The 22489-nt window shown below is 33.3% G+C and overlaps 2 protein-coding genes across 13 annotated transcripts; one reads left to right on the top strand and one right to left on the bottom strand.

Annotated features, from left to right (window-relative positions):
* The first annotated feature begins 330 nt into the window (after positions 1-330).
* Positions 331-6057, top strand: LOC107955330 (homeobox-leucine zipper protein ANTHOCYANINLESS 2). 2 transcript variants are annotated; one of them, XM_041118028.1, is made up of 8 exons: positions 331-1267; positions 1373-1587; positions 1695-2460; positions 2547-2648; positions 2742-2957; positions 3928-4102; positions 4181-4548; positions 4952-6057. In XM_041118028.1, exons 1-8 carry the CDS (start codon positions 1118-1120, stop codon positions 5327-5329), a joined length of 2370 nt encoding a protein of 789 aa, XP_040973962.1. In that variant the 5' UTR covers positions 331-1117; the 3' UTR covers positions 5330-6057. The 2 variants fall into 2 exon arrangements, with proteins under 2 accessions (XP_040973962.1, XP_040973961.1); XM_041118027.1 differs by having other exon boundaries at positions 1370-1587.
* Positions 6058-11294: 5237 nt separating this feature from the next.
* Positions 11295-17534, bottom strand: LOC107955331 (uncharacterized). Of its 11 annotated transcripts, none has more exons than XM_041118023.1 (9): positions 17166-17479; positions 16299-16436; positions 14942-14992; positions 14402-14614; positions 14199-14314; positions 14042-14118; positions 12673-12774; positions 11985-12051; positions 11295-11724 (listed from the first exon to the last, which is right to left on the bottom strand). In XM_041118023.1, the coding sequence occupies exons 6-9, from the start codon at positions 14081-14083 to the stop codon at positions 11504-11506; spliced, it is 432 nt and encodes a 143-aa protein (XP_040973957.1). In that variant the 5' UTR covers positions 14084-14118; positions 14199-14314; positions 14402-14614; positions 14942-14992; positions 16299-16436; positions 17166-17479; the 3' UTR covers positions 11295-11503. The 11 variants fall into 11 exon arrangements, with proteins under 11 accessions (XP_040973957.1, XP_040973958.1, XP_040973959.1 ...); XM_041118024.1 differs by having other exon boundaries at positions 14402-14561; XM_041118025.1 differs by having other exon boundaries at positions 14402-14522.
* Positions 17535-22489: the final 4955 nt, after the last annotated feature.

Below are 22489 nucleotides of genomic sequence, written 5' to 3'. Positions count from 1 at the left end.
GAATGCAAAATAAAGAAAAAAAAAAGAGTTAAAAGAACATAAAATGAAAAAATTAAATTGCTCAAAATAAAAATATATAAGGACATATTGTATAAATTAATCTAAAATTTTTGTTTAAAATGGTGATTTAATGTGCTACATTAGCTTACCATTATATCGTTAATGACTCAGTGACTAAAATATTACAACGCAATAACATAAATGACTAAAACGTAATATTTCAAACATAAGTGATTAAAATATAATATAAAGTAAATAAAAGTAATTATTTTGACAATTTACCTAAATATAATTATAAAATTTGTAATTGAGACGTAAGTCATCGATTGAAACTTTTTGTATTTTTGAAAGTATTTTGTTGGTGATGTTGGGGAGAGGACTTTGATAGTTTGTTTTGAAAAGCTTTTTTTTAGTAGTACTTGTGTTTAGCGAAGCATGCAGTGAACGAGACGAGAAGATTAACAGAACAACACCATCAACACTCTCAGCCAAAACTAGGGTTCCTATTTATCCTCCTATCTTTGACAAACGCCCATCTATCTGATTTTAAGCCCTTTCCCTCACTTTTTTTTTTTCAGACGTAAACCCGGATGCCAAAAAACAGGTTTTTTTTTTCTTTATAGAGAAAGAAAGAAAAAGAAAGAGAGAGAGAGAGAGAGAGAAAGAGAAGGGAATAGACATAAAAGAGTTTTGTTTTGCTTGCCTTCTTTCTCTTTCTCTCCATTAAAAATCACTTCTTTGTAAAGAGGGAGTTCGAGACATTAGGATTTTCTTTATCCTTTTTTCTCCTCCATCCTCTTTTCTTTTTGTAATAAGTTTGTTGGTCTTGTTCAAATATAAAGGTGTCTGATAGATTTGTCTTTAATGTACATGTTAATCTGTAAATTTGAGTTTTAGTTCTTTGGAGTTCCGAAGTTACTAATTTCATTCTCATGGCCGAGTCATGGCTCGGTAATGAAGAAAATCAGTCTGATGGGAGTGTAGGTACAGCGAAAGGTTGAAAACTTGCAGAGTCAGAAGAAGAAACCAAAAAAAAAAAAAAAGAACAGAAGTTGAGTGCTTGACAGAGAAAAGGAAAAAGAAAAGAAATTTGGTTAAAGAAAAGGGAGTTGCTTTGATGAGTTTTGGGGGATTTCTCGATAACAGCTCAGGTGGAGGCCTTGGGGGTGCAACAATCGTCGCCGACATCCCCTTTAGCAACAACATGGCGGCCGCCGGTGCTATGGCTCAGAACATATACAACTCTCCAGGCCTCTCTCTTGCTCTTGTAACTACAACCACTCTCTATAAGCTTTCTTTGTTCTTTTTGTGTGTGGTTGCTTTTCACCTCAGGGACTGATGTGGGTTTTCCTTTTTTCGATGTTTGCAGCAGCAACCGAGTATAGATAATCAGGGAGATGGAGTTAGAATGGGTGAGAACTTTGATGCAAGTATTGGGAGAAGAAGCAGGGAAGAGGAACATGAGAGCAGATCTGGAAGTGATAACATTGATGGAGTTTCAGGCGACGATCAAGATGCTGCCGACAACCGTCCTAGGAAGAAGAGATACCACCGCCACACTCCTCAACAAATCCAAGAGCTTGAAGCGTATTGTTTCACTTTCATGTTTTTTGCTCCAATTTTTCCATTCGGAACATGGCCTTACCAAGCTTTTTACTCTTTTTTTTTCTTTTCTTTTCTTGGTTTTGGTTTAGTCTCTTTAAGGAGTGCCCTCATCCCGATGAGAAACAGAGATTGGAGCTTAGCAAAAGGCTTTGCTTAGAAACCAGGCAGGTGAAGTTTTGGTTCCAAAACCGCCGTACGCAAATGAAGACTCAATTGGAACGCCATGAGAACTCTTTGCTGAGGCAAGAGAACGACAAGCTTCGAGCTGAGAACATGTCTATTAGGGAAGCTATGAGGAACCCCATTTGCACCAACTGTGGAGGTCCGGCAATCATCGGTGACCTATCTCTCGAAGAGCAACATCTTAGAATCGAAAACGCTCGCTTAAAGGATGAGCTAGATCGAGTTTGTGCACTTGCCAGCAAGTTTTTAGGGCGACCCCTTTCATCACTAGCTACTTCAATTGCACCTCCATTGCCCAACTCCAATTTGGAACTTGGAGTTGGTAGCAATGGCTTTGGTGGTTTAAGCACAACCTTACCTTTGGGGCCTGATTTTGGAGGTGGGGTATCAAATTCTTTGCCGGTGGTTCCCCCTAATGGCGTCGAAAGATCCATGTTTTTGGAACTTGCGTTGGCGGCAATGGATGAATTGGTTAAAATGGCTCAAACTGATGAACCACTTTGGATTAGGAGCTTGGAAGGTGGGAGAGAAGTACTAAACCATGATGAATACTCAAGGATGGTCACTCCTTGTATTGGCATTAAACCAGCCGGCTTTCTCACCGAGGCATCCAGACAGACCGGGGTGGTGATTATCAACAGTTTGGCCCTTGTTGAAACTTTAATGGACTCGGTAAGCCAAGCCAACTATATACATGTATATCCCTCAAATTTCTCACTTTCACTTGAAATTTAAGGCCTTTTTTGTTTCATATATAGAATCGTTGGGCGGAGATGTTTCCTTGTATGATCGCGAGGACATCAACTACTGATGTGATATCTAGTGGCATGGGTGGTACCAGAAATGGTGCAATTCAACTGGTATAAGTTAATTTCCTTCCACAATCAATGCTTTTGCATCTATCTTATCACTATATAATATTTTATTCTCTCTTTTTTTTTTTTTTTTCTCAGATGCATGCTGAGCTGCAACTGCTTTCTCCTTTAGTTCCAGTTCGTGAGGTGAATTTCTTAAGGTTTTGCAAGCAGCATGCTGAAGGGGTTTGGGCAGTGGTGGATGTGTCCATCGACACCCTCCGAGAAACTTCAGGTGCACCCACAACATATGTCAAATGTAGGAGGCTTCCTTCTGGTTGTGTTGTGCAAGATATGCCTAATGGATACTCCAAGGTAACATTTTAGTTCATGACAGTTTGTTTTCTCTTTTTACATTTATTGTGTCTTGTTCAAGTAGTTGTTTCCAACTACAAAACATTTAAAGAAGAAAATCAATAACAGTATCTTTATGTCATTCAGCTGCCCGATGCTTTCATGATAGACAAAAATATTGTTCCAATTTCAAGTCTCAAAATCTGGGTTTTTGCTTAATCACAATATAAAATAACCCCCTCTCGAGGTTACTCACTTACTCCCATTAATACTTGTTTTTTAATATCAATGGAAGCCTCTATTTACTCTTCAAAAATTTGTGCCCTTTGAACACATTAATTTCATATAAATCCCATTGTAATCCTCTCCTAATGAATAAACTATTGATTTGATGTTTCTATTCCAATCTCTTTTGATGCCTCGATTCTCCCATTAAGGCAATCTTAACGAGGGCCCTTTAGGCCTTTTTAGTAAAAAAAAAACAGAACTCAAAGCTTTTGTTTGTATCTGAAACCATGAGGCTTTGAGCCGACATTAGTACACTTTCTCGATGTCACACCTCGCGCTGCACTTTCTTCTTTCAAATCTTTCTCTATTATTAATTCATTGTCTTTATTTTATTTTTTTCCAATGCCTGAACACAAGGGACAATGTCACCATAAGAGATACCTTTTCTTTCCAAGATTTGCCTCCGATATTTATTTTGTGTTAATCAATATCATTTGTCAATAACGATATTATACCCCAAAAAAAATGAGTGGAATTGACCAAGAAAATGTTGTTCAATATTATACTAATTCTAGTGAGATTTCATTTTATTATCAAAAGATAGATTGACTGGTAGATTCAGTTCATTTCACTTAACTATTTTTTTATTAAGCTAATGAAAGCTACATTTTTCTTTTTTTCTTTTAACATTATTGTATCAATGATTGTAAGATAGTCAAAAAGATTTGCATGGAATACTGATGATTGATACCGGAAAATGCAGGTAACATGGGTTGAACATGTAGAATACGACGAGAGTCAAGTTCACCATCTCTACCGCCCTTTACTAAGCTCCGGCATTGGCTTTGGTGCTCAACGTTGGGTCGCCACCCTCCAACGCCAATGCGAATGTCTTGCTATCCTCATGTCCTCCACTGTTCCCACTGGAGACCATACTGGTAACCCCATCATAACACTAAGGAGAACGGATTTATATACATACATACATACACTAATAGTTACATTAATTTTTGTAGCTATAACGGCAAGTGGGAGGCGAAGCATGTTAAAGCTAGCGCAGCGGATGACGGGTAATTTCTGTGCGGGAGTGTGTGCGTCGACGGTTCATAAATGGAACAAGTTGAATGCAGGGAACGTGGATGAAGACGTAAGGGTGATGACACGGAAGAGCGTGGACAACCCTGGGGAGCCTCCGGGCATCGTGCTGAGCGCCGCTACTTCAGTTTGGCTGCCGGTGTCACCTCAAAGACTATTCGATTTTCTGCGGGATGAACGGCTGAGGAGCGAGTGGGACATCTTGTCCAACGGTGGTCCCATGCAAGAGATTGCCCACATCGCCAAAGGCCAAGATCACGGCAACTGCGTCTCCCTTCTCCGTTCCAGCGTAATTATTATACTCATCATCATCATCATTTTTTTATTCACACATAAAAATAAATGGGGGGGGGGAAATGAACTGACATGGGGGTGGGTCAGATGAGGATAAAAGGTGAATTAGAAAGGACGAGTATGGAATTTGGAAGTATCTATGAAGACAGCTTATAGCAGGATATGAAACACAGGTTTCGATTTGTAAGCTTTTTAAAAAAAGTCAAAGTAAAGGACGCTTGTTACCTTTCTAGCTTTTTTTTCTTTTTTCATATTATATATAAAAGTTTCTCCGACCTCATTTTGACTCTTTCTCACCATCTGACACTTTGGGGGACCATCTTATATATTATATTTTACAATTTAAAAAGGGTAGATTCTCGAGGGGATTTTGATTTTCTTTGGTTAATTGGGTGCAGGCCATGAACACAAATCAGAGTAGCATGTTGATATTGCAGGAGACATGCATGGACGCGGGTGGATCGCTTGTGGTCTACGCGCCCGTTGACATTCCAGCCATGCAGGTTGTCATGAACGGTGGTGATTCTGCTTACGTGGCTCTCCTGCCTTCTGGTTTTTCCATCATCCCTGATGGTACAGCCTCTCCTGGACCCACCACCTCAAATGGGAATGGAGATTCCCACAGGGTGGGTGGGTCCCTTCTCACCGTGGCTTTTCAAATATTGGTCAACAGTTTACCCACGGCCAAACTGACGGTGGAATCGGTGGAGACGGTCAATAATCTCATCTCATGCACCGTCCAGAAGATCAAAGCCGCCCTTCAATGCGAAAGCTGAGGGCAATCGGTTTCTTTGATAGCTCTTTTTTTTTTTAACATGGAAATGTGTGATGTTTTTAGTTGGTATTGTGTGAGAAAAAAACAAGAAAGTGTGTGAGTGGGTGAGTTGAGTCAAGAACGAACCTCTGGGGGAGACTCCTTGCAATGCATGGTGATGAAAGAGGTAGTGAGTGGGTGGGGGAGCAGAAGGCAAGGATGGTGGTTCGGGTATTGACTCAGGTCGACCCGCTCGAGAAGAAAAAAAAAACCCAGAAAGAAGACATCTTCGCTTTATTAATTCCAAGTCTCTTATTACGTGGGAGAAGAAGAGATTGCTAGCGTTGTATTGAGTTTGTCACATCGAAGTGGTTTGGTTTCTGGAAACATACTAAATTAATGCATTAATTTCATAGTTGGTTGAAGGAACGCGCCGCCGATGCAAGTTTAGAAAGGGGTGTGGGGAAGTAAAAAAAACAGAGCCACGTTTGTGGTGGGTATTTGACAGACAGGAAGAGAAGGGGTTTCTGGATTATAATGCGAAGGGACATGTATGGTTGGGTTTGCCAGCTTAGCACTTAAAATCTCCGATGCTGAATTTGGTTGATATAAAGCAGCTTTCAGGTCTGATGTGCTGGTGGCCAGCGGCGACGCTATATGTCAAGTAATTTTGAGTTTGTTTTTTTTCAAAATTAGATTGTGATTCAGTTACTACTACTAATGTCTTAATATCATTCTATTTTAAATTAATTTTTAATTTTAGAGGTTGCATGTCAACACAATTATTAATTTTTATTTTATAAAAAAGAAAGGAAAAAATGGGCAGAAATTTCAAAGTGATTAATTGGAGTAAAGATGACACAAATGGTCCTAATTCCAATTGACGAATGCGATGTAGTCTATTCTTAGTAATGCTTTGTACTCTAATCCCAAATTCATTATGTGGTAAAAAACCTATTTATGTTTATTACACTCGCTAAGTGTAGGGATTGTTATATGCGGCAGTAAAACCTCCCTAATTTTTTTCAAACCCTTTTGGGATGGTTCAATAATTTTTTCTTTTCTTCTTTTTTATTTCAATTTATATTATTCCGCTTATCGTTTTCTCTAGAAGCATGGGTTGTTTTAGCGTATATATTGAAAAAATATTCTCCAAGGACCTTATCATAGTGTATAGTGATGGTATTTATAAAATTTAATTCAAAGGATAAATATTTGAGACTTGACGTTTTGTGTATTATTGATGTGGTAGGTTTCTTAAACTCTTGGCAATGGTTTCTTGGTTAAACAAAGTTCATGGTCAAGTTGGTATAATGATGGCAATGGCTAAAATGAAATTTTTTGCGATTTGATCAAAATGATGCATTTCTAATTTATTTTTAAATTATTTTAGGGTGGTTATTTATTATCAATTGTATTTATCCTCTTTTGAAATTATTCTGTAAATATAACATTTGTGCATCAATTTATACTATCTTAATTATCCTTTTTATTATATACTATATCTTTGTATTATTATTGTTTATGATTTCTATTAATGATATTATTTTATTTAATACATATATTTAAGGGTTGAAATGTTCATGGGTTAGGTCAACCTCATGTATGGTAATGGCATCAATATTATATGTGTGGGGTGTGCCTCACATTTATCGGACGTTTTGCAAGCACTTATCGGAAACAAACATGCAACGTTACGACGAGGAGATATGTGACATTGCGACGATGCGACGAGCAAGGGACGACGTCACAATGAAGATCATTGGGACGAGACGACAATCACTTGAGGCAGGAGCAAGAATGACATCACGACGAGGAGAGTCATATATAAAAAGAATTTAAGTGAATAACTTGATATTTGAATAGATGTATATAAAAAAGATTAAATATTTATATACAAAAAAGAAAAGCATTGAAGCGGAAGGCTGATGAAGACGAAATGGGGATGGCAAACAAGGAATAGGCGGAGTTGCCCATTCTCTTTTATTATAATATGAATGAGAGAAAAAGCAGCTTTTTTGGACCTTTTCCAATCACTCAATCTCCCATTTCACACTCCACTCATTTATCCAATCCTCTGCCTCTGGCATTCTACCCTCCCAAACGACCCCACCCATCCCCATTCCTATCACATGCTTGTCTTCTGGAAACTCAAGTGGCTTTTAAAGAGGTAGACAGTTAGGTTGTAAAATGTGCTTTATATTCATAAACAATAAAATAAAATATCTAATTATATGATTAAGAGGAATGATGTGACACTTTATAATTTCAATCCCTATTAAAATATTTATATGTTGAAGTGATCCAAAGATGATTGTAATTTGTAACCCAAGTATATAGTATCATCCTGTCCAATATACATAAATACCAAAAGTTTTGGTTTAAGCAATTGATATGAATTTGATAATAAATCATTTATAAATCTTAAAGCAATGAATGCTGGACTAACTCTTCTTTTTCATATTTGTTTTGTTTTGGGGTGGGCTCTTCCTTTTTGTCTTCTTCCTATTTCATAATTATCTATTCTCACCATTCAATTATTGATCACTTCCAAACACTACTCTTTTTTTTTTAATTTAAAAACAAATGCCATTCAAAACCAAATTTAATTTATTTATTAATATTTCAATTAAAAAGTTATTTGTACATGAAATAATCGAAAATAACTTAAATAATTTAAACTTAAAATTTCCCTAATAGATTTGTTGAGGGAAACATCTTCTTGGAGTGTCATCTAGGGAGCCGACGAATCTCTCAACAGTAAAGGTATTGTGTTCGGTGTGTTTATGCTTGGTTCTATCATTAAACTTTGTCTTTCCACTTTAAGGGAGAGCCTAACGGGTTCGTGAAGTTTGTGGAATATCTTGCCACCAAGAAAATGTTAGGCATTTAGCTAGTCTAGCCAAGCATTAGTGTTATTACCTACTAATACCACATAAGGGCAAGGGTTCAAACCTCACCAAAATCAAATGTCTAGCATTTCATTGGTCAAAAGGCACTCCCCGTGAATTTGTAGGGCTCTCATCGAAATTAAGAGAAAAGATCAAGTATAGAGACCTTGACATTATGCCTCTCTTCAAGAATTCATTAACTCACCAAAGAACACTAAAAAAAGATGTCTCCCAAAATAAAACCTACCTCACTAGATGATTCCTTATATGGTATAGGGCTTGTAAGGATTGAAGAACTTGGGTTGGGGCAAGACTATCCAAACGAACAATGTCGATATCGTGGATGTAATTTGATTCTCATTGTTGAATGGGACTATCGACTGTGGCTTTTTAATTCAAAAAAGTTCATTCAATCTACAATAAAATTGTTTATATATCAATATTTGTAAAAATACAAAATATTTTATACATAATAATACTTCATGTATATATGAATTACAATTCTAGTGGTGTCATAGTAAGCAACATCTTGGAAATCTAATGTCCAATAGATTTATGGGTTTCTCGTCTATCTTATGAAGGTTCCACAATCACCAAATTTCTCCCTTAAACCCACACATCTGCATAGGATTCACCCTACAAAGTTTGAAGAATTGCATAAAATCGGATTAATTTAAAAAGAGTTGGATATGTGTGGAGTATTCACATTATAAAAGGTGAAGAATTGAATAAAGTTGAACTAATCTAAAAAGAACCGAACAAAGTTCATACATGTGTATAGTATATATTGCACAACGGATGAAGAACGGGATAAAACTCACATACGGTTATGCACATGATGAGAGTGAGACTCAAATATCACAATTGTGGATGATGAGTCTTGAACTAAGGACTGCAAGTTCGGAGCCTCAATCTTTGCAAGTTGTGACAATCGAGCTTTGTATGGCAATAATTAGGAAGATGTGGGTTCAAATGCAATTAAATGATTTTTCCTCCGATTTAAAGGTTGAAAAAGATCATAGATAAAAGTAGACATTGTAATTTTTTATAATTGTTGAATTTGATTGTGTGTGTTATTATCATGATTATGTTATTATCTATACATAAAAAGATATTTTTTACGGAGTAATGGAATGAGAAAATTTATATTTAAGCTTCATACAACACCAATTATAAATTTAATGAGAGTAAAAAAATAAAAAGAAAAGAGGATGGTGGGTGTAGCATTCAATTTAGAAGGCAGCCCTGGATTTTGTAACCCCTCAAACTCCATTAATATAAAATGAGTGGTAGACAAAATCAATAACCCACATTGTCTTTCATTTTCCTTTAACCAAATATCAATATATATACATACAAACATCTCCACCATTTGTTTGTTTGTTTCTAACCAAACCTCAAATTAAAATACTTTGAAAAATTATGGCATACATTTTGTGCAATTTGTAATGTTAAAATAGAATGAAAAATTATTACTGTGACGCTCTAAATTAACGAATTAATTAAAATATTTAATATAAAAACCATAGGTTTAATAATTTTAAATTTGCTTTGAAAGTAATGCTCAAAATGTGTAGTAAATGAAGAAAGTAAAAGAAAGAAATTTGTGTAATAAGTTTAAAATTTTTTGAAATTTCTAAAGAAATATGATAATAAATAAAATCACTGCTTCTAGGATTTTTCATACTCACTAATCAAATTAGAATCTGTAAATATATTAAAAGACTACTCAATAAGTAACTGACAATTCCTCCAACTTTTAATTTCACCCTCCAATTTTTTTTTAAAAATTTTCATTTCTCCCTCAAAGTTTTTTAAGTCCTCAAATTTTTTATTTTTTAATTAAAATCTTTTAAAAAAAATTAAATTCTCATTAATCTCAAAAAAAATTTTAAAAAATTTAATTAGGTCCCAATTTTTTATTTTTTTTACAATTCTCATTGAACTCTTAAAACTTTTAAAAATTTAATGGGCCCCAAAATTTAGTCCCAAAATTCACCAATGAAGATATGACTTTCCGGTGACAATCCCACTAACAAACTAATACATAATTGTACAGTTTAATAAAACAATATTTTACCTTAATTAAATTTAATAAAATACATAAAAACTTAATAAATTAATAAAAACCAGTTTAGTATGGTTACCAGCAAAATAATATGTATTTGGATCGAAAATATTTTTAAAAACAATTAAAAAATTGAAGTTTTAAAAATTCTGAACATCATGATCGTTTGATTTATTTAAAACCATTCAAACTCAAAATTTACTTATTATTTCGGTAATGCAAAAACATGAATTTGAAGAATAAATATAATACTAAAGGATAAAAACTTGTTTTGTCAAAATAGATTACCAAAAAATTAAGTTTCAAAAGCTTAAACATAAAAAAATTATCACAAACCACTCAAGTTTTTTGGATTCATAGTTTCAATAACAATACCAAATAGAAGTACAAAGAAAAGCATCTAAATTACAAAACAAATATAGATAAATTTTTAGTGTGTCAAAGTCAGCTACTCGAAATTATTAAAAACCCATGTTAAAAACTTTGAAATTTATTCTCTCTTAAATTATTTGAAAGATCTTGAAGGTAACTTTCATTTGTTAGTCACTAACAATATCACCAGAATCTCACCGAAAAGTCATTGGAATTTGACAACTTTTGAAACTAACCCAAATAAATGAAAAACAGTTTATAAACACAATTTCAAGAAAATCTAAACAAAAACTCACCTTAATCGCTAAAATTTACCACGATTTTCACTTCCCCTTCCCTAAAACCACAAACTAAGAAAAATACCGTAAAATAATATTTTTTTTTGTTTATAAGAACCCTATAAAAATACTCATAAAGTTGGGTTTGGTAAAAAAGAAAATTGGGGTAATGAACCACAAAATCATTTGGCTTTTAAAATAATAATTATTTAAAAATTGTGGGTATTACAAATACATATTAAAAATATATTTAAAGAATTCTAATAATATGACTTCTTGAACGATTTAAATTTAATTTGTGATATTATAAAACAAAGGAATAAAAATTCTAAATGCTTTAATTATTAAAAAGAAAAATAAAAAGAAAGAATGCATGGATTAGTAAAGTAAATTATTTCAAATTGATCAGCCTTAAAAGTACGTCATTCAGTCCACACTAGAAAAAGAAAATATCTATTGTTCTTAGTTTTGTTTCAACTCATTCAAACCCTAAATAAAACCACACCATTGCAAAATAAGAGAAAGGCAGAACATAAACTTGCTGATCAACTACACCTGCAACCGCACCCGCACCATCTTCTACTCATTTACTTCTTCTGTTTCTTAGCCTTTCCCATGTTACCACTGCTGCAACCTTCACTTGAAGCATGGTTCTTCTCTAACTTCTTTTTTCCCGAAGCAGATTGCTTATCAGACTCTGCTGAACTCCACTCATCTAGAAACTCGAGCGAAGCAATGGGAGGCAACTCGAATGTTGAATCGCTTGAATCTGAGTCTAAGTCCGAGTCCTTGTCCTTCTCGGCTACATCTGTCAAAGACAACATAAATATCAACTCATTGGCTATTAACATTATGTACGAAGAATGTAGAATCAACCAACACTTCATCATGTTATCTTTTAAATATGCCTCATGGTTAATTGCAATGTAATTTTATCAAGTTCAAGCGGTACTAATGGCCTGTTTATGAAAGTAATACAATAGAGAGACTTAGATACGAAAGAAAACGAAAAGCTCGGGATGGGACAGGGACATTAGATTAGTAAGAAGAATCAAGTTTAGAACTTACTCTGAGCTACTTCAGGTGTGCTAGCTTTTTTCTTTGGTTTGCGGTGAGGTTTCCGGGGACAGAAATCCTACAACAAAGGATTAATGCAAAAGAAAACAAATCCAAACAAAAATAAAATTCAATTATTACTGCATGAAAGGAACAAATTTGATTATTTACACAAATTGGAAACATATAGAAATATTAACGAACAAGGTCATTAATCACCGCATGGATTTTAGTAGAAAAAGGATTTTAAGAAAATATCCAGTAAGGATTACGGACTAAGGAGGTTAGAGAGGAAAAAATCTTAAATCAAATCTAAAGTGGGAACATGACAGTAATGCATATCTTTAAACAAAACTGAAGCAAGCCCAGAAACCAAGGCCTAAATCACCTTTTAAAGGCTAAGGATAATTGTCTCACGCTATGTTTCATCCACTTTAGTTGGGGGCCTAAAATTCATGTTCAACCCTTATGAATATGGTAACCACCTATGACGCTTCAGCTCATCATTTTTCATGAAGTACCCGTTTTCACTACTTATTTAGACAAGGTATGGGAATATGATCCCTCGTATACTCGCCAAATATGTGAAAAAACTAGGAAAAAATTTAATGTACCTATGTCAAACACATATCTGCACATGACACGCATTAATATATAAAATTCTTGATGACATCATAGGGGAAAATAAGTTTAAACTCACAGGAGAGTAGATGGAAAGCTTAGCTGCTTTTGCATAGTTCACATATCGCATGAGATCTTCATAGGTGTTGAACTTTTGCCCACTCTCAGGACATGTGTAGTACTGCAATAGCCAACCATTTAAAATCACCAGTCAATAAAATTTGTCTTCATACTATCTAATTTTCATCTAGGTTCTGTTTTTATCATAATCAACGTTACTACTACAGATTGTATGAAGAACACAACAAACAATCTAAATAGTCAGAAAAAGGATCAGCATTGCAAATGTAAATCTAGCAGCAAAGACCATAATAGGAGCTTGTTCCTAGCATTCTTGTTAGTATGGTAAAAGCATTTTCTTTAACTCTTCAAAGAAGAGAAGACTGGAATTACTTTTCCAATAGATGGATTTTTTATGGAACTCTGGCTTCACAAATGCCAAACCGCTAAAATAACAATAATTGGTTCCACCAACATTCTTACTTACCTATTGATGGGTATCTATTTACAAGGGTTCAATAAGAGATACAGATGATGGTGAGAAATTCCATATAAATGGAAGAAGTTAAATAGAAGGGAAAAAAATAAAGATCGAAGTGAGGATGCTGAAGGGTGCATGCAGTGGTATTTTGCAGAAAGCAATCCTCTATTATTGTCTTGAAACTCTTAAGATATATCATAGAGGTCAAGTAATAGCTTCAAAAGGAGGGATTTACAGTTCCCATTAGTATAGGGTACATTTTTAGACTAATTAGATCGGTCATTCAGATGAATAACCAATTTCGTCAAAATGGTAACAACTAGCAAATATCCTAGATTTCTCTGCACAATCATAGATGACTACCTTCTAGGTCCAGAAATTTAGTTTAGACTCCAACTAAAGATAAATATAGTCTACCAAGAGAGGATCAATTGCCAATTTCAAAAGAATATTTCACAACAGCTAGATTTTTAAGATCTTTTCTATCATCTGATTTACATTCAAAAAATGGACTTCAATTTTAAAATTTCGTCAAGTGCATGCACTTACAAGGGAGTCAAAACTTTTTAAACCACCATATCACAGTTCTGTCACTTGCTTGAAACAGAAAACTAAGGCTCATGCCTAGTAAATGCACGAGAAAATTGCATTCTTGATATTTCATATCAAGAAGTGACATGCATGCCTCTAAAAACGCACACGACTTGACAGATTAGCTAATAAAATCTAGAAAGGAAACACCAGATCTACTTAATCAGCCATCACTAAAACCGAGATATTATTAAGCACTCAACAAGTTAATGCATGTAGAAAACTTGATTAAAAGGGTTGATATGTATCAGACTTCTTGTGCCAAAATCATATAGATCGTAGAGAGATAAACAAGAACATTTAAACGCTCAATTACCGAAAGACTAGATCCATCCTTCTGCTCCTTAACAACCAGCATCCAGTGATCAGGAATTGGCCTTGAAGAATCCTTGTCTGCCATAGGGAAAATGATGATTTCTCAAGAGTGCTTACAAGAATCCCCCTTTTTCTTCTTTGAGAGAAATAGTTCAGACCTTGGTTTTTTATAAGGAAAAAGTACTTAAAAGGCGATTCTCAGAGTAAAAATATTTCTAAAGCCGCGTGTTTCCGTTCTTTCCACGTGTTCCATGAATGGAAATCTGTAACGTACCTGAAATGAAACGAAAGTTACGTGATAAAAAACACTTTATTTGGATTTTCATATATGGAACACAGGTAAGAACATACAGATACTTACCATGTTTGATAAGATGATAGAGAACCATTGGATTTTCAAGGGGATACGAGCATATGGTAAAAACCAATGGACCAACAAAACAACTTCCATATTTACTTTTCAAGCAAATTGAGTAGCTTGTCTGCAAGTGTGGTAAAAAGAGATGACTCCTCTTACAGCCCTTACAAATTAGACAAGACAGATTATCCCACCAGGCAAAGAAAGATTATCAACCTAAGAGCAATAGAACAATAGATTATAGGAAATCATAACACACAAGGATCACTCCATCACAGCAGGCCACTGATGAAAAAGTCAAGTAGGAGCTTAACAGATTTAAAAGGGAAATCAAAGGCCTTGAATAGTTGCTTTTGACACCAGACTTTCCTGGGGCTCTTGCTAAGATAGATCATTCAGTCCTCTACTTGAGTCCTTCATGCCTTTGGACTCTTCTCTTTCCAATAACTTTATGCTTGTTGACATAAGCAGAATAAGATAGCTACTGATAGAAAAAATGCTATTACCAAAGAGGAAATGAACTGTTAAGTTTTGGACACTCACTAATTAATGCCATTTGATCTCCTAGACTTCAGTCGATACAAGCAAATCAAGCTGAAACAGAGACACAGTGATAATAATTTACAAGCAACTGATCAAGAGAAAGAAACATACTAATACAAACAATTCTCATCACAACCGATTGTGATACCACTCAGAAATTAGAAGGATCAAAATCAAGAAACTAGTTCCATTATCACCATCAGAAATGAAATCAACATCATTATCATCATCAGTAATCCATCACCAGTCAAGAGAATAGAAAGGATAAAAGTTTTTGCTTCAACTATTAAGCAAATGCAAAAACACATAATGTATTGTGACTTGCTCATTGTCACAACTGATTACAGAGATTTTGTACCTATAAAGAGTGATAAGAAATATGACTGTAAATTGATTTGTTATTTTCCTTTTTAGGTATTCATTGTTGCTATTGCAGCAAAAAAAGGAAGCAAAGATTATAATATCCCGATAAATCTTTTCACTTTTAACATCTCTCACCTTGATAATACATGGTAAGTATTCCATTAAGAAAAAAAAAAGGAAAGGGAAAAAAACATCTCAAATGAAATTAGTAACAATCATAAGAAAACTGTAATAAGAAGTCAATAATTAATTGGAGACACAAGGTAGTGAAATTATGAACGTGAGATTGTAAAAGCACTGATAATAATAATAATGATAAACATATTTCCTTAAGGCAAAGTTTTCCATGAAATAAATAGAAATCAAAAGTGAAGTAAAAGACAAAAGTGATAAATTCCATTCATTTCCTCTGTTTCAATTTGCAACTAGGCAGAAGTTGATAAGAGAGAGAGAGAGAGAAGGAACTTTGAAGGAAGTTAAAAGCACCACACCACATCATCTTGCTCCTTGATGAGATATAAAGTTTTATCTTACGTTAATTCCTTGATGAACAGCATTTCATCATAATCAAAACTGTTAATAGGTTTTCCTGGTGTTTCTTTGGCCAAAGTAAACACTTTTTTTTTCCTTTATTCTTTCATTTTTTTGGAATTGAACTTAAACTCACACTTAAACATGGCTATTGTTACCCCAGAGCTTCTTGCATGCTTGAAAAAGCTAAATGGGATACAAAAATTTGCAAAGTAACTGCTAAAAGTCCCACTATTTTGGTGATAATTGTCACATTCATGCTTTCACTAGCACGAATGATATTTCCCAAGAGTATGTATTAAATAATAACCAGTTTTTTGCTTCCTTGGCAAACCTATGCCAAAAATGGTCAATGCATCTTCTATTTCAATCACATATAACCATCCCTAAGTCTTAAAAGTTGAAAAGAACACCAAAGGGCCTAGAAGAGAAAGATGTTTGATTGGCATAAAACAAAAACAACCTATTGAAGAGAAAACATGTCCATGATGAGTGCGGCTGCTGTGTCCACATCAACCACAACAATTTCGTCGGTATTTTCCTTTCATAGGTGCCCAAGCCAGAGGCTTCACCCGATCAGGACACATGCCTAAATCTGAACCTGATAATCAGAAGGGCAAAGCTTAAGATATAAGCAAATTGTAGAGGAAATTGAAAGAAACTAAGAAACTACAGAAAATTAAACGATCTATCAGGTAAAGGATTGGATAAGCACAATGTTGATAAGATAACTACAGTCACTTTGAACATGCAACTGACAACATAACATATTCTGCAAATTAGCTTGCAATGAAAAACAGAAAAGAAGATCCTCAAGTGATGCCCTATCAACTTCTACCAACTATTTTACCAGTTACAACCACAATGACAACCAACATGCATTTCAAATAATCTAATCTAAAACATATCCTAATAAAAAAGAATAACTTCAAATCTACTAGGTTTTAAAGAGGCATATAATCTGAGCTAGTAACAGTAGCGGGCTATAAAAAGTTTCAGATGATCTGATAAATACAAACACCAGATTGTCTAATATCCTTATTCAATATACGGGAACCATCCTTTATGATCTAAAACATTAAAGCAACAAAAGTAGGAGAAAGCCTCATGAATGTTGAAAATGGGCTACATTAGAACCTTTCAGAATGAATACAATTGTTTTGATAGCGTTGAAGCCAAATTATCATGATTTAAAAAGTTTTCCATGTTTAAAGATATGACAATTCATTCAAGTTAAAAAAGAAAAAAAATGAAAACCAGTAATTACAAAACCAATTAAGAAAATTCATCAAAACCCATGTCAAATAACCAGCTAATAAGGATTGTATACCTCGAATTCTGCTTTCCTCCAAGGACAGTTGAAGCTTCGTAGCAGCAGCCATAGTCGACAAAGTTAACTTAAATCTATAGTGATTAAAGTCTGTAGGGCAAAACTGGATATGGGGAGTAGGATTAATAAGGAAGGGTTTGAGTTAGAAAAGATAGCAGATATAAAAGCTTGTAGGCATTGTTGATAGAGAGAGGATCATCATTAGAAAAAGAAATTAAATATTAACTTATTGAATCTTTATAGTAAAATCACAGAAAATCAGGAAAAAGCCATTACTGAATCAATTTTTTCAGTCGGTCATCGGTGTAGGTGTAAACATCATTTTATCATTATAGTATTCATAACTCATTAAAAATGCTTTTAGCTCCTTTTGCCTTATAAAATGTATTTTATTTTTAAGGTATTTTTTAAAATTCAAAAATACAATTGCTAAATAAAAAATATTTTTAATAATAAAAGCATGAAATATATTTGGTATTTATAATACAAACATGAAAATAATATGAATTTTACCATTATTTTTTAAAATCAAATGAAGCCTTGCATGTAGTATTCATCTACGCAAAATTTAGAGATAATGTGGATTTTAAAAAATATTTAGAGAAATGTTTACTTTTTCGATAGAAAACTGTTGAAAACAAGTTTTATATGACATGTTTTCTGATATATCAACTGTTTTCGGTAAATAGTTGAATATAAGTAGTTTCATTCTTAAATTGAAAATAATATATTTATTAATTAAAAAAAATTTTGAAATAAATAAAAATAAAAAATATGTTTAGAACAAGAATCAAAATTAAGGCTCAAGAATAAAATCACTATTATTTAATTATATAATCAAATAAACTAATGTGTTAAATTAGTAATTAAAAATAAGAGCAAAGCTTGAAATAACATGAACTAAAAATATAAATGTGAGTAAGAAAAAAATTTGAAACTAGTAACATTTAACTATCGAAAAAATAATATATTTCCTTAAATATTTTTTAAAATATGCATTTTCTTCAAATTTGACCATTGATCCAAGTATAATCATTTTGCTAACTGTTTTAATTATATTGCACAAACATAAATTTAAGATAACCTACATAAATGATAATGTTACATTATCATCATCAACTTATCAAATTATAACATTTTGGTCATTATTTTTGTCACATAAGTTTCACTTAAGCACAATATTTAAAACTTTTATGTTTTATATTATTTTTGGATTTAAAACTCAAAACATTTTATATTCTTTTTCTTCAATTGTTCATCACTGTCCTTGCGCTCTCCATTGCCAAGCTCAAATTCATTACCATTATCACCATTGCAGCAGCTGTTATCACCAATATCCCTAACTCTCACTACACCATCTTTAAGTACCTCTCTGCCTCCACCATTAAACTATCATCACCTCCATCAACTAACTCCAATCAACAAATCATTCATCAACCATCATCATAGCACATACCAACAGCCTTGTCATTGAGCAATACCACCGAACCAAGATCACCACCATCAATCTTACAACTTTATTTTTAGCCCTTTTTTCATAGTTGAAAGGTGAAGGAAGCTAACATAGTTTTTACCATCCGACATCTAAATTCACAAACCCATCCCCACCCCAACTTTTTTATTTTTATGGGATGAATGTTAACGAGGAATAATCTCAAATTGTTTACATCTTTTGTCAATTTAGTTTTTATTCTTTTTATGAGTTAAATTTCATTCCAACTTTTCAAAAAAGAGTTACATAGCTTGTTTTTTTAATTGAAATGTTAACTAAAACATTAATTTCTTTTAACAATGTAGGTGTGACAATATGCATGATAGTTTACGTGTATTCTTTTTAAAAAGTTAATAGTTAAATTAGACTATCTTTTTTTAAAGATTAAGGACTAAATTTAACTTAAAAAACCCAAATTAATAAAAATATAAACGTTGAGAACTAAATTTGACATTATATATATATATAAAATCCTTAATGCTTATTTCTTTTATTGTATAACTCATTCAATTAATTCTTAATAGATACATTTTCTTTTGCTTCATTTGTCCACTTTGTTGTCATAACCATAAATTATTCTCCATACTTAACTATTAAGCCTTTATATTGTTTAATTATAGTGCATTTATCCAAATATAGCTTTTTTGTAAATTATAACTCTACGGTTAGATCTTCAACTCCTTTATTCATAGCATCCATTTGAATATCACCAATAATGATCTATTTAAAAAATAATTGAAAACTACATTTAGCGATTGAATTGAAAAACACAACTCTATACAGGTAATAAATTGAGTTTATTATAAAATGAGATCAAGGATTAAATTGAAGCTAAATTAAACTAAAACAGGGGTTTGAGTTGGAAAATACACCAGTACGAAAGATTTAAAAAGCAAATAACCTAACTTGCAAAGTTAAAATAGAGATTATTAGCTTTATGTTTCATCTAGACCTATCCATGGCCTGTTCTGAAGATTCGTCCGAAAAGTGGGAGGGTTAAGATAAAAATATAGGCTCGAAAAATAGGCTTGGGCAAAAAAACAAAAAAAAGCCTGTTTAGAAAACGAGTCAGGTCTCGGGCAAGATTTTTTTGGCTCGAGTCTGGCCCGGCCTGAATATGTAGAAAAAAAACTATTTATTATTATTATCTTGATATTTTTTACTATTGTGTTATTACTTTCTTGTTTTGTTTTGTTTTTTTTTTGTTTTTTTTACTTTTTTTTGCTATCATTTAACTATAATGTTTCTACTATTTTGTTGTTATTGTTTGATATTGTATAACTCTTGTTTTATTGTTAATTTTGTTACTATTTTAGTCTTAGTATTATTTAAGTATACATTTTTTAAATTTTATTTTCAATTTGTTGGGAAACATTTATTTTAATATTTTTAGTATTTTTGATGTATTATATATATTTTAAAAATTAATATAAAAATTAATACAGACGGGCCAAACCCTAATTTTAGCATTTTTATTCGGGTTAGACTTGGGCAAAATGTTAGACCCATTTTTTGGGTCGGGCCCAGGACAAAAATTTTGGTTGAGACCAGCCCAACCCATAGGCACCTCTAGTTTCATCTAATTTTTCCCATTTTCTTTCTTCTTCTTTTTTCATTTCTCTATAAACTTTGTAATGCTTCTTTTCACTTACATTTCCTAAAATAAAATGAAATATAACTAGATTATTTTATTTATTGTCTCACATTTTACCATTTCTAAAATGTTAAAGTATCAATACTTGACTTATGGTATCGATACTTCCTTGCTTCTAATGACTATTTTTGTCGGGTATCAATACCTCTCTATGCAAGACTATAATAACTTGCGCACTTAATGTTCCAAATAACTAGAATCTCCCTCAAACTAACCCAAACAACTAGAAGTCAATGAAGAGAAATAAGTAGAGTCTCGTAAATGAGATGTTCAAAAGATTAAAGATCATATCTTCAACAATTTCACCCTTCATTCTTTCATTATTCAAATTTCACTTGTAAACTGTAACAGCCCGATTCTGGGCCTAGTCGGAATAGTGGTTTCGGGACCACAAATCCGACGAGGGGAAATATGGTTATTATTATATTTTTATGATCTACAATTTCACGGAAAATTTTCGTAAAAATTTCGTTCGAAAATTTCGACGTTTGGGCACTCAATTTAGTCAAAAGGACTAAATTGTAAATAGTGCAAAAGTTGAGTTCTACATCTTAGAGGTGTCTAATTGTTATGAAATTTTAAATTGGAGGTCTTTATGTGGTAATTAGACCATTAGTTAGTTGATGGACAAAAATAGACATAAGAAATGAGAGAAATAGATTTTTTTTAAGTGGGGGCATATTAGTCATTTGGTAATAAAAAAAATAAAATGGGAAAAAGATGACAAAAATCATCATCTTCCTCATTAGTTGCTGCCGAAATTTGAAGGAAGCCATAGCTAAGGTTTCTTTGCTTTCTCAAGCTCATAGTAAGTGCATCCTAGCCCCGTTTTTAATGTTCTTCGCATTTTTGGAATCCTCGTAACTCGGTTTAGCTTATTCAAGCAATAATTCGTGTTAGGGCTCATATTTGGAAAAATACCCATAGGTGAAATGTGTTTATTTTGCTGTTTTATGGTGGAATATGAAGCTATAAATTATGTTAAACAACTTTTGCTAAGCGATTTTAAGCGAAAACGGGTAAATAGGCATAATCGGTAAAAATAATTATTGTTCATAAGTGTATGTTAGAGTGAGAATTTGATGTTGCCATAGAAGGGAAAAATGTTCAGCATGTCATAAAACCTAAGAATAAGTGATGAAGTTTAATTTCCGAGCTTGGGGACAAAAGTGTAATTATGCAAAAGTTTGGGGGCAAAATTGTAATTTTCAAAAAGTTGGGTGGTGGATTATTTTAATAAATGTGGACTTTAAATGAGTTAAATTTGCTATTATAGATCAAGAAAGACGTGAAGAGTATATCAAACGAGGAAAAGAAAAGATAGTGGAGTAAAGTGCAAAATTACGATATTTTGCACCGAGGTAAGTAAACACGTGACTTAATGTATTATTTTGATATTATTTGATATATGTTGAGATTTATTTGGAATTAAAATAAATGTTTAGCAATATCCTAAAAATGTTGTTAAATCGGGAAAGGTGATAAAGGGTTGCAATATATGGGTTATGGGTTGAACACTCGGAATAAGCCGTAGTATGTTGTATATAAAAGGGGTTGCTGTGTGCTGATTCCCCGATTTATGGGTGGTGCTATGTGCGTGATCCACCATATCTTTGAAATGTGAAAGGGGGTTGCTATGTGCTGATTCCCCGAGGGGTTGCTAAGTGCTGATTCCCCGGTTCATTGGTGGTGCTAAGTGCGATATCCACCATATCTTTGAAATGTGAAAGGGGGTTGCTATGTGCTGATTCCCCGAGGGGTTGCTAAGTGCGATATCCATTGTATATTTGAAATGAAAAGGGGTTGCTATGTGCTGATTCCCCGAGGGGTTGCTAAGTGATGATTCCCCGATTCAGTGGTGGTGCTAAGTGCGAGATCCACCAATAACGGTTAACATTCCGAGTGTTCAACGAAAAAGTGTGGAAGGTGAATATTGCCATATGGTGGAAAATTTTATGGGGTAAATATTGAGTTGGACACTAAATCGATCCATGTATGAGATGGGAGAAAATATCAAAAACGAAAAAGGAACGATTTAATTATAAACTGTGTTGAACAACAGCAGTTGGGTAACTTTGAAAAATCACCATAAATGGTGGAAAATGAATGGGAAGCTGAATAATATATGAAATTGAAGCTGGATGTGTCTGTTTTCATATGAAAGAAATAGAATAAGCA

The sequence above is a fragment of the Gossypium hirsutum genome, chromosome A07 (assembly GCF_007990345.1).
Source record: "Gossypium hirsutum isolate 1008001.06 chromosome A07, Gossypium_hirsutum_v2.1, whole genome shotgun sequence".
Classification (NCBI taxonomy): domain Eukaryota; kingdom Viridiplantae; phylum Streptophyta; class Magnoliopsida; order Malvales; family Malvaceae; genus Gossypium; species Gossypium hirsutum.
Note: the sequence above shows the minus strand (reverse complement) of the source record. Positions and strands in the feature narration are given on the sequence as shown.